We start from the raw sequence: 12,572 nt of genomic DNA on the forward strand, positions 1-12,572 counted from the left end.
TGCGTGCGAAATGCGAAAACACCCATGTACTTAGATTTAGGTGCACGTTAAAGAACCTCAAGTGGTCGAAATTTCCGGAGTCCTCGACTACGGTGTGTCTCAGAATGAGGAAGGGGTTTTGGCACGGTAAACCCCATAATTTAGAAAATATGCGTCTACCATAGGAGTCCTTGTGGGATTGTTGCGCATGTCAACATGGTAATCGTGTGGATAAGAGTCGACAGCAACCATTGGAGTTGGCCAGAACTGTTGGTTGGCGCAGGGTTCTTTTTTATTCACTTTGTGCTCACCGGTGTAGTTGTTAAGGTCATGACACGGTCATCCAACTATTTATTATTGCGTCAGCAACTATACTAACGCTCGAAGCGCATTCGGGACGTCACTGTTATCGCATCGACGGCGAATGCGCTGTTTGAACGAGGAGGGTAGTAGGCTATCTATAACGATGGACTCAATAGCTTGGTAGGAAAGACGGGATGACGATGATGGAAATTTATTGAGAATAGACGAAGTTGTTTCGTCGCTATCCTAGTGGGTTCCCCGTACAGGTAACCATGCGGCCTAGACAGGACGGTTTCTTTTCCTTTTCTGGTACGTCTACTTCGAAAGCCACTTTTCAGCTTATTCGTGCGTCGATTCCCGTGACATTATATAGAAAACTGTGACCTAACTGATGATCCTGAATTATATAGTGCTGTAGTATAGGTTCTTAGGAGAAGCACGCAGGTGATAGTGATCCTGATGATGATTCTAATGGTGATTATGTAGGCGCGATGCGGTGATCGTGATGGCGATAACGCATTATAAGATGTTGCATGTCGCATAAAACTCTAGATGACGTCCATGAAACCTTGATGCTCGACCTAGGGCCTCGGAATAAACATCATAGTAAAAACATCCTATTCTCACTCACAACGTGCCCAGGTCGAACTTTTACTTCATCTACATAGAGCAGACGGTAAATCACCCTGCAACTTTTTTATATTCGATTTATTTCCTCTTCAGTTTTTTATGGCCGGCTACAAAAATCTTCATTTTTTTGTTTTTCCTTCATGGTATTGTTTTCGTACTTTTCGTTTTCTTTTCATAATACCATTTGATTCTTGGTTTACCTCGCGCAGTGGGTGCGTGCCATTTTCTGAGCGAATTCTGGGCCATCAACGCTGCACGAGCATCCCGCGCGAGGTAGCATTCGGATTTTCCGTGCTCGTACAAGAAGAAAAGCTCCGCAATCGGCCGACGTTCTTCGTTTCAGGTGAGTAATACTGAATTTCTTGCTGCTTGTTCGTTTTTAGCCCTTCTCTTCGTGTATCCTTTTTGCGAAGGGCCTTTATGTGGCAGCCAGTCTATCTTTATTCTTTCAAGCAGGCCGCGATCGCTCTGGACGCCTTGTGTTCCCGTTAGTTAGTAATTTGCCTCTGAATTTGGTGCTGTATATATTTGTATGTGTAAATTGTTTGCACGCTAATCTCAACTCTATGCCATTCCCTATGGTGCCCTCTAACTTAAGTATTATTCCGTTGCAGAAACCGAAAACGCCAGAGCTGTGGTTTTACCGAGTTGACCGCTACCTCCTCTGGTCGAACGTCACTGGGAGTGCTAAGTTCAGCAGAGGTGGAACTGGGTGCTCTGTGCCAGCCGAGTCCTGTACTCAAGCATTCTTGAGGTCCTCATCAGCTGATAAATCGGTAAGCCAGCTTGCATTCTCAGTCTCATTCGCTCCAAATCCAAGTTCGCTGGATTGACGCAAGTCTGTCATACGTAGAGGCGCATAATAATAATAATAATAATAATAATAATAATAATAATAATAATAATAATAATAATAATAATAATAATGTTTATTTGGCACGGTAGGACTATTACAACCCGTCGTACTTCGTAATTTCTTTTTGTTTGACCAGAATGCGACTTTTATTAATGTAGGTTCGGAGGAGAGGTTGAACTCTTTCTATGGTTATTGTTTTTACCACTACAAATGAAGTTGGTTGCGAAAATGCTTACAAGATAAAGGAATATAGAAACAGCGCCCGCTTCCTACGTAGCATGCGGGAAGTGGTTTGGGGCGCATGTATAATTGCTGTGGCAGCCTTAGGCTGTAGGCTTGCTGCATTTTAACGTATCATCGCTGCAAATATTTAAACAAATATCTATGAACGTCAGCGAAGGTTACGGAACACGTTTCCTTAAGAGGAATGAGTACATTATCAGTGACAGTCCACATAATTATATATTTTTTTCATTATATTCTAGAGTGAACCCTTCTTACCAAGCGTGTCTTCAAAGATACATCCGAATGCACTGTAGGGAAATGCCAAATAATTTCTCACGCGGAGTAAAATTATTATACACCTTAAACTGTTTAGGTATAGGTGTTAAAATCCGCAGTACTATCGGTATAGCGTTCCTGAAAGGGTTTATTTCGTAGGCATTTTCAGAGAGGCTGTATCTCTGCTTTCCGAGTAGAACCCTGTGAGTGTTAGCCAGCGCCACAACTCAGAGCTAGGTGGTGGATGTAGAACATCCTTTATGCCGCAGGCGCGAGAAATCAGTCAATGCTTCCTCACGAGAATTTCCTTTCAGTGCACCGTAATAAGGCTAGTACGAGTGGGTAAACATTGTCCTCCCTTAAAGCCGCGGTGATTCCCTTCAGATATTATGCCACGTGGCCATGGCTATGTCGCATCTCCTTCAAGCGGTGACGCACATGATGACTACATCATATTGGTTTAAACATTGTTTGTAGCTGTGTGTCTCTGCTACGCCATTTTATTGTCAAGCATGTATTACACAAAGCGAAATTTAAAGAACATTCCGCGCGACGGACCCAAATACAACGGCACTCTACGGGCAATGTTTGATCGCTTTCTTTTAGTGCTAGAAGGAGACGGATGCCACCACGGGCGTTTACCGCATGTGCAAACTACAAAGCATCTGTTACAGATATTGTTTAGGTTGTATCACCTTCTGATAAAATAAAGAAAATCTAACCCATCAGCTTTCGAATGTTTATATAATACTTTTGTGAGATTTGTCAGTAAACGGTGGCGATAAAGAAGGTTCTGCGACCAAGTTGCTGATGTGTTCAGACGGTTATCTTTAAGGTTTCTGCTACTCATAGATTTAAGACCAAAAAATAATGGCGAACAGAAAAGTACACCCATTGGGAATAAAACCTGAGTGTCTGTGTGGAAGGCGGAGGTGGTACTGCTCCACCACACTACAACTCAAGATTGTGGCTTCTTGACGGACGTTCTCACCTTTCCTAACACACGTTGAATTGTCTTCATAACGCCTTTCTTTGTGACGTATCGCACCTAGCAAGGATATTTTTCTGCTATCATTCTAGGCAAACTCTATACCAAGCCTGTAGTCGCTGTAGTTTGTTCCATGCACACGCCTGCACTGCAAGACGAACGTAATACATTGCTGGTACCATTAATGTTCCTGCTGCCACATATGAAACTGCCGCTCCTATATTCATGTGCGATGACATACGCGTCCCGTCGGCTGCAGTTGCAAGGGTTGTAGCAAACGATCCGCATTTCCATACCGAAGTAGGCCATCCGTTTGAGGAAACGGCGAGGTATATGAAATTTGGGCACTTATTTTTTAAAGGTGCACACATTACTTTGCATACGTGCGTCATTAAAAATGAGCTTAATGCAGCGGCATGTTTCAAAAAATCCCGCCAACGCAACATGGGAAGCCGCTCGGTTAGCTCGTCTGACTTACGTCACGGGCGCCTGCTACGTAGATGCATGGGGATGAGGCGGCTGGAATGTCAGTTGAGCGGCACCTCTGATATCAGCAGTGATGTGCATTCTAACGCGACAGCGTTCAGCAGCTCGTACCGCAGAAGAGCCGGTGTCGTCGGCGTTGGCCGTGAGCAATGGCCGGAAGGCAATTCATAAATAAAAACAGCTTGCAAGATGGGCTGGGTGTGAATCGATCCAGGGTCTCTGGAGTGTGAGACGGAGACGCTACTAGTCTGCCATGAGTTCGGTGGTTCAAAGCGAGGCAAAAGCGCCTCTAGTGAATGCGGTTTTGCCATAGAAACGTGCCGTAGAAAGTTATGCTGCGGTGTATATCTGTAATTATGAGCATGTATATTACAGAAGTCGCAGTTAAATGAGTGGCGAAGTACGTTTCTGCTACATTTCTTTTGTACTTGGCGCACACGCACAGCTTGCGGCAAACACAGAAGACCCCCTCCTCGCAATGTACGGCGCTGCCCCAACAGATGGCGCGCCATTCGCCCACTTCTCCCCTTCGTCTCGTTTGAGCGCATTGGGGCCGTGCGGGGACCGGTGCGAGGATGCCCCAACGCCCTCGCGTTTATTAAGTTTTCTCACTCTCTCCCCTTCCAACTTCCAGCATTGGTCACTCCAATCCACGTGTTTCGGCGACGCGGCTCCTCTTTCTGCTCACAGCGCGATTCCTAGGTGCAGCGTTCGATGCGGGACGCCTCTGATGTGATCGCTGCACCGAAGCGCGTGTGGTGGGAAAACGTCCCCTGCGATGTGTGCCGTGCTACTGGCGAGGAGGCATGCGTCGGTGTGGTGCTCCAAAGCGAGATAAAGGACGATCCCAACGAGGCGTCAGCCCCATGATCGCGTCCGGCTTCAAGGCGCGTCGCGGCCCCGGCTGCACGTGCCGATCACGACGTTTGGCTTGCGTAGATCGTTTCTCTCTCCGAGATACCGAGTTCTTTGGTTGGTTCCGCTTGCTCAGGCACACGTTTCGTCTTTGTGTGACTCAAGAGTATGCCGGGCGAATGAGTGGGCGGTGCAAACGGGGTGCGATAATGCTATCGCGTTCCACTCTTGAAGGCGATGCTTAAGCGTCCTCCATTTTTTTTTTAACCTTGTAATATGGTAAAAAATAAATGTGTCATCCTGGCAATTCGCTTAAAGCAGATGAGCCTTGCGAACTCTCTGGCTGCAGTTTGTAAAATGCATTATTTGCCGTAAAGCAAAGAACTCCAAGTCATTTAACTTACTTGAATATTACTATTCGAACAAGCTTTTTTACGTAGAAGGGATGCCCCCTTCATCAAGTAATAAGGTCAAGTGCTAGAATTGTGCTATATACCACAGGCGGTTTTTAACGATTCGGTGCTACTAAGAAACAACAATGCATTTGTGTCTCACAATAAATAGGCGGTGTAGGTCTGTTCTTTTTATATAGGACTCGCAGTTGCTTTATTCGACGGTTTATCTCAGCAGCAGTGCTAATGGCAGTTGTGGCGTGTGTGTGTGTGTGTGTGTGTGTTTGTGTGTGTGTGTGTGTGTGTGTGTGTGTGTGTGTGTGTGTGTGAGAGAGAGAGAGAGAGAGAGAGCTCCGTCTTTATACCCAGCACCCACACGTAAATATTGCGAAGCCGAAAAAGACAAATGCTTTTCGCGAATGCAGGTGGCCAAAGCAACACAGCAACTGTACGCTGACCCCTTAGAAAACAATTGTACAATTTAGTCGTCACTGTATGAAGTTCTGGTCCCGTTCGTCATGAGTGAAATTATTTACATAATATACACACTTATGATACAAGTTCGCAATCACTGCCTCTACTTGCAACACTCAAAGGGAGTGCAGACTTAGACGTTAAGTGCGAGAGCTGTGCAATATTTTCTCTTCGAATACGCGCTTCGAAATCGGGTTTCGCTAACGAGAAGATGCATCAAAGTGGCCGACAGACGCCCACGTTCTTTACAGTTCTTGTGTTTTGAAACCGATTTCGCAACGGCGCCTACATTCGTGATGTATTTCATTCGTCGCAGGCTCATACTCTATTAGAACGATTGGCTGGTGGCTTGCGTCTTTCCACGTGCGCTTCAAAACGGAGCCGATTTGTTCTTTCTTCATAATGGATCTCTTGAAGGACTTTTTACAGCACACAAACAGCAATTCAGCTTTTCGTTAGACCACCCGTGACATCGAACGTGTTTAAACGAGGGCGAATGCATGGAAATGTACGCGGTCTCCTGCAAAAGGCTGCACGACGGGTAACACCAGCGCAAGTGCTGGTGACAAAGCGGCTCGTCACAAACGCTTGATGTGTCGCACGCTTCCTGCACAACAAAACCACAAAAATAAATAGTATGGCAAGGTAAGATGAATTCACACATAATCACAATGTGGCGTTAGGCTTATAAAATACAAGCGTGACTTTCTCGAAGAAAGGGTAAGCAAAGCCAAATTAGCCGACAATGTTTAAGAGCACGTCAGAACATTACAACTGAGAAGAGATAGACAACGTTAAATGGCCTGGCACGAGAGCGAGAATTTTTTATTGGCACTCCTGGTGTAAAAATTTCTGTAAGAACATGTTTATCTAGGGCACCTAATAATGGGAGAACATGGTGATTAGGAATAAACTTACACGAGGAAAAATGACTGGGCAGCATGCAACAGATATTACCAAGTCCTGTCTGGCAGTTTACCGCTATCGTTGAAAAGACTACAGTATTTTTGTATTTAACTGGAACTAAGGTCTTCCGCTGAAACTGTTAGGTTTACAGAGAAGTTTGAGATGTTAAGGACGGGGCAATGAGCAATACAATAAAAAGTGTTATACGTAACGTTAAGGGCTGGGAAGAGAGGGCATATTACGAAGCAAATGTGGTATCCGATATATTACTGGAAACTAGGATGACGAAATTGATGGACGCTTAAGCGGTGGTATATTATAGAGCTGTACAATAGGTGGCTAGAGTTAAAAAGTGAAGTTCAGAAGGAATTGCTGTATCTTAGACTTCTCCCCCATCTCTTCCCATTGTTTGTCATTTTTGTGTTTGTGTAGTCAATTTGCCATGTGTGTGTTGAATACAAACTGTTCATTTTCGCAAATTCGCCAATTTAGCTTTTTTATGACAAGCCCAATAATTGTCTCTTCTATATATTACACGCGTATTCCACATACATTATCTTGTAGATATGATAGACTCAGGTTTAGCTAGTGTATTGGGTATTAAGACATAGCGGTTATTCCAGGGAAAGTGAAATGAGCATTTAGGTATTAGTATTATCGCGAACTCTGTTAGTGTTTTTCATTGCTGCGCATATGCTATCGCCCACTGATTGTCACAGCATAGCTGTTTATGGCTAGGTTCCGGCGGATCTCGTCACCATGCACGTAGACCAACAATTCTTCATAGATGATGCTATGCGGGCTGCCCTTGGCGGAGGTGAAGCAGGCTTCAAGCATTCCGCATACGTGTGCCGATCCCTAAGACAGTGCAATACCGGGCCAACCTGCAGCAGAGATGCACTTTTCAATTAACATACCCACTGGACATCGCTTGGCTGATCATCGATCTTCAGAGTACTGGCACTGAATTAAGGCACTGAATATTTTTTTCGCTACTTGCTTACCAATTTTCATCCATAATGATCCCGTATCTTGTCTGTCTTTGGCGCGCAGACTGTCCCAATGTTGCCTTCATTTTTCTATGCTCACACAGAATTGACCTTTTTAACCTGCGCGAAGATACAAGCCGATGGTCGAAGGTTCTTTAGTTCTATTTCACCGGATCGGAGCGCATAAAACACAGCCCGGCGCATCGCTGATTTATTCAGTTGTACTGGCGTTGACGGTATGTTTCCTCGTCTGACAGTTTTCCGTAACATTTTAACATGCTGAATTTTCGAAACATTTGTGCGTATACAACTATTGCAGTTTCGTTGAGCTTATACATTGTTCGATGACGTCTGTGGTCTAATAAATGTCCATATTGTCCACATTTTTTCGCTAGATGCAATAAGATTTCGTAAATACTTTAGCCTCAGCCGTAGTTAGAAATGAAATCGCAGCTGCGAGATAAGCGTGCAGAATACGAAGGTTGTGGATAACGGTGAAAGCAACTGGTAAATCAATGGTTAAAATATTTCCTTATGTTTTGTCACTTCCGTTACAGAAGAAGCCCTTGTCATGTTCGAGCGTCTACTGCTTGCGCTCGCCTTGTTTTGTCTCCTGGGCAACGAGAATGGACTTGAAATCGACGATGGAGACGGAGGCTACGTTAACCTCTTAGTCTCGATCCATCCGGACACCCTACCAGATGAAGCGATTGTCGACAACCTAAAGGCATGTGGGAAATTGCGAGCGATAATCTACGTTTATTCTAATAGAATGTTTTCAAACGGGGTACTGAAACGTGTTCGACCAAAAATGACATATTGTTTTCGTTTATTTTGCTGCTGATTCCTGCTCTTCAGACCATAATGTATAATTTCATTGGGACAGTTTTAACCTGTTACTTCCTATTTTCTGATAGTTTCGGGCTGTACTTATTGCCCATTGTCATACACACAATGTCTTTACGGAATAAAGAAAAGACACCGTGTACTCACGCGAACATTGCGGAACTACAGCCCAAGTGACTTTTCAATAAAATGGCTTTATCACTTTGAAATGCCGGTAACTTCTACTGTCTTTTTCGAACAATGTCCACCAAAGACCACGGAGGTATAAGCTCGCATCTTGCATGCAAGCCAAAGTAAAGACACCCTTCGCGCACATGGGATGGATGGATGTATGAACTGATGGTATGATCGTCCCCTTTGAAATTGAGATATCTGTGGCGCCACCAACCTCTTTTTCTAGTTTTGCCAAAAGTGTTCTCTTTCTTCTACAGAAAAGAGTTTTCCAACATCAAACATTCTGAGTTACTATTAGAAATTTTGATTTTGAAAGCCTCCGTTGTGCCTTGTCTGGCTACATTTCTGGTACCAAACCTTCTACCTTTGTCCTCTTTATACCTGAACCCAGAGGATTCAGGGAGGCTATGTGAGCCTAAACGCGCAAGTAGGTAGACGTATTCCTATTCAAGTTAAATTTGATCCATCGTTTTCTTAACTTTACCATAGCAAGCCCATGTCTCTTTTTCCACTGTGTAAGTCATTTTCTTGCTACGCGTTTTAAGACATCATTGATCTTGCTTCCAAAAGTAAGGAGGTTCACTTTGAGTTAAGAAAAGTTGTTTCCTTCCTGATTTTGGTTTAACCAATAAGTAGTTACTCATAGGTGGTTCCTTTTCCATAGTCACAACACCTACAGCATTGTGTCATCATCTTTGATTTTATTGTTTAACGTTCTTTGTTGCCATAACGGTCTCATGCTTGCTGGTAAAGCCTCGTCGCTTGATTTGCTCCAGTGTACATCATTAATATTTTTCGTATAGAAATACTTGAAGATTCCCGCAACCCATTTATTTCACGTTCCTGAGTCGTACGTTGAAATCAATATTACTCTGAACTTCCAGGCTTCAATATTTTTCCATGCATTCTAACACCCTGCGCGAATTCAATTTTAGTATGCGCGTGTGCCTCCGATGCGAGGCGCTCCAGTCATCGTCGGTTGCTGTCAGGTTATGCCTGTAACTCTGACTTCAAACAAATAGCCGAATTTACAAATATTTCCTGCATCAATTATACCTTCGCGCTGTGGTTGTTTAATGAATGAAAAACCCACGGCGGATCTACACGCTAGCGGTCGTAAAACCACAAAGCTTATTTGTGTCTTGCCAGAAAAAAAAACGCCATGTTGTCACATGCAGGACCTCCTACAATCGTCGTCAGAGCTCCTGCACGAGGCCACTGGTGGCCTGGTTTTTATCAAGCAAGTGGTTATGGAGTTTCCCAACACGTGGCCGCACAGGATAACAGCTCGAAGCGAACCTAAATATTTGTTCTCAAAGAGCGATGTACGTGTTGAAGCTCTGAAGAGCGGCCACAAAGGAGGTTCCTTCAGTACAAAGCTACGGAGGAGGTGTGGGCAACGTGGCGACTTCATCCGTGTTTCGCCCGACGTTCTGGCGGAGCTCAACACAACAAAGGAGGCCCTAAACGACGCAAGTATGGCACTTTTCTATTCATTTTCCAACAACATTGTAATAGTATATGATAGACTACCATGGCTCGTACTACTACTACAACTAATAATAATAATAATAATAATAATAATAATAATAATAATAATAATAATAATAATAATAATAATATTTCTCGCCACCAAATATCCAGAAGAACACGCACAGACCAGTATGAGCCTTATTCGGCTTATAGGACGATATGGAGAAATAAGATGCACGTGGCGAATGAAAGAGAGACATCAATCAGACATGAAGAACAATTAAAGAAATCTAAATTACAGTAAAATTAAAAACAAAAATTGCACTTGGTGAACCTACTTCAAGAAAAGCAATAATGCAGTATATAATATGATGGCAAAGTGTTATATAAGTTAACTTCACAATTACTACCATGAGCTTGCTTTTCGAATCCCCGTTAAAGATTTCATGGACCAGACAAGACATACCGACGTGTTTCCGAAGATTCTTTGCGACCGTATCTTCTTATTTGAAAATGGAGTTCCAATATTTTTTTTAACTCTTTGAATGAGGATTGACCTTTTTCCGGTATAAGTATACCATATCACCAGAGGCATAAAAATACACGTCAGACATAAAAATGGTGCCTGAGGCCGGTCGAATAGACACAATTTCTCAGGTGAGAAGTAAATGCAAAAATGCATGCAATTTCTTAGCCAAACCGCAATATATACTGTGCAATGACACATTCATCTTCCAATATTTATATGTGTGCTTCGATTATTTCCAGGGCAGTTTGGTAGCAACTTTTTTAACATATCCAATTTGTGAAATTCAGGCTGCCAGCCACACTGCTTGCAATCCACAGTGACGCGATACCCAGAGTGTATGGCTGCCGCCACTTTTTCCGCTAGCAGTGGGCTCTGGGGACACCCAAATTACCCTGCGCGGGCGAATATTGTGGTTGAAAAAAAAATGTTATGTACTGTGCAAGAAGCGCAGCGTCCACTTGGTATCTAGTTTAAGACCAAGGTGGTCATGGTAATTTATCATGTCTCGTTCTTGCAAGAGCATAGCGGTGGCTGCGATCAGCCGTGAATTATATATGAAGAAAAGCGCAAGAGTCTGTATAAAGCAACTGTGCGCTATATAGAAAAACTATGATCGACGAGAGATTTTTTTCACGTATCCGTGTTAGTGCATCGTAAATATTGATGGATACGTAATGACGTCTCCAAAATAAATACAGATTACACATGCACAGTCCAATTACCCTATTTATCTAGAAAGAAAGGAGATTTTCAGAGAATCGATTTGTATATTTAGATTCGTAAGTGGACTCTAAAGTTCCACAAGACAGCTAATCAGTGCATAAATATATAACAGTGAAAAGCAAATACTTCTGCTAACGAGTAAATATCTGCCATGCCATGATTAGCTCATGAAAAATAAACTTGGTATTTTTACCACACCATATTTTTATGCCTTTAGAGCCCGCAGCAGTGCGTAAATCAATGAAGTTCATTAAATCGGCATTGCTCTTTCGCGTTGCTAATCGTTGTTACCCAATGTAGCTCATTTTCACCAGGCAAGCTAACTTCTCCGCAATAACCAAACGTGGGTGCGCTGGACTCATTACAGCTTAAAACTGAACGGAGATGTTTGTCGCAGAATTCGCAGTAGGATTATGGTTTATGGATTATGGCGCAGTAGGCATACGGTTCTGAGCATGCAATTCAGAACATCTTGTCGTGCAAACATGTGTTCTCTTGTATGGACAAATCAATATATTAGTTGGAAAATGTAGCTGTCGTCACGCGCACACTGCAATAGCGCTCAATGCCTACTCCCTTTAGAAATGCCCCTTCTCAAAGCTGCATCTGTTAAACAGTGTTTACTAGAATTCTTTTGCATTTCAGCCTACGCCTTCGTGAATGAGTGGGCGCATTACCGCTATGGTGTGTTTTATGAGTACGGGCGCTTAGGACACAACAAATACCCTCTGTCCTACTGCCCCTGTTGCAATGAGGTGGGTACCCAGCAATTGATTTTTCTGTATAGCGCATCACATTACTTCTACATTAGGCGAGGTTGACTATTCTGTATAGTGAAGAAAGCAGACAACCCAATAGTGTATGGCGTTACCTCTTAATGAAAGCCTGTACTGGTGCCATGTCATTTTACTGACATCCGTTGACGTTCCCTCTGACAAAACGTTGTCGTTTATTACTCATCGCCCAATAAAGCTGCAGGTTTCTTGTTATGCACACAGCTGCATTGCCTAGAATGCTCGACTCCAGTTGCCAGCGAAGCATGCAAAAAGTTGCGCAACTGACTCCTCCCAACTGCCATTTTCCTGCCACGCATGGTCTTAAGAAGCTTGCAGCGGCACAGCCTAGTGTTTGTCATTTCTGTCTCAAAGATAGCATTTTGATGCTCGATGCTAGTTATTTCCGGAGCATGCCTAAGGTTGCACACCTAGTGATACTTGTTGCTGGGCGATTCGGTTCATACTGCACTACGGACTGCAGGAACTATCGCCATTTAAGGCAAATCTACAAAAAAAGGGGAGGAAAACCCAAGATGAGCGCTATAAGAAGCCTTATTATGGCCCACTGTAGAAGGAACCTAACACAGTAATACTTGCTCTCACCTTGTCCCTACCTCCCCTTATTTTTGTCGACTTGTGCTAAGTGACCATAGCCCCTGTGGTACTTTGTATGGTATGACAGACCTAGCTGT

General features: G+C 43.5%; 1 protein-coding gene across 3 annotated transcripts in view; it reads left to right on the forward strand.

Annotated features, from left to right (window-relative positions):
• The window catches only part of LOC139061301 (calcium-activated chloride channel regulator 1-like), a 228,341-nt gene that overhangs the window by 4,183 nt on the left and 211,586 nt on the right, over window positions 1-12,572 (forward strand). The window contains exons 2-7 of one of the 3 annotated variants that reach the window (XM_070541077.1): window positions 1,122-1,255; window positions 1,527-1,688; window positions 7,464-7,595; window positions 7,917-8,086; window positions 9,558-9,855; window positions 11,750-11,859. In XM_070541077.1, coding sequence (XP_070397178.1) covers window positions 7,931-8,086; window positions 9,558-9,855; window positions 11,750-11,859 — 564 coding nt within the window. In that variant the 5' untranslated portion in view covers window positions 1,122-1,255; window positions 1,527-1,688; window positions 7,464-7,595; window positions 7,917-7,930. The remainder of the gene's footprint in view (window positions 1-1,121; window positions 1,256-1,526; window positions 1,689-7,463; window positions 7,596-7,916; window positions 8,087-9,557; window positions 9,856-11,749; window positions 11,860-12,572) is intronic. The other 2 variants (XM_070541078.1, XM_070541079.1) reach the window with 2 other exon arrangements.

Source organism: Dermacentor albipictus, chromosome 6 (assembly GCF_038994185.2).
Source record: "Dermacentor albipictus isolate Rhodes 1998 colony chromosome 6, USDA_Dalb.pri_finalv2, whole genome shotgun sequence".
Taxonomy (NCBI): Eukaryota; Metazoa; Arthropoda; class Arachnida; order Ixodida; family Ixodidae; genus Dermacentor; species Dermacentor albipictus.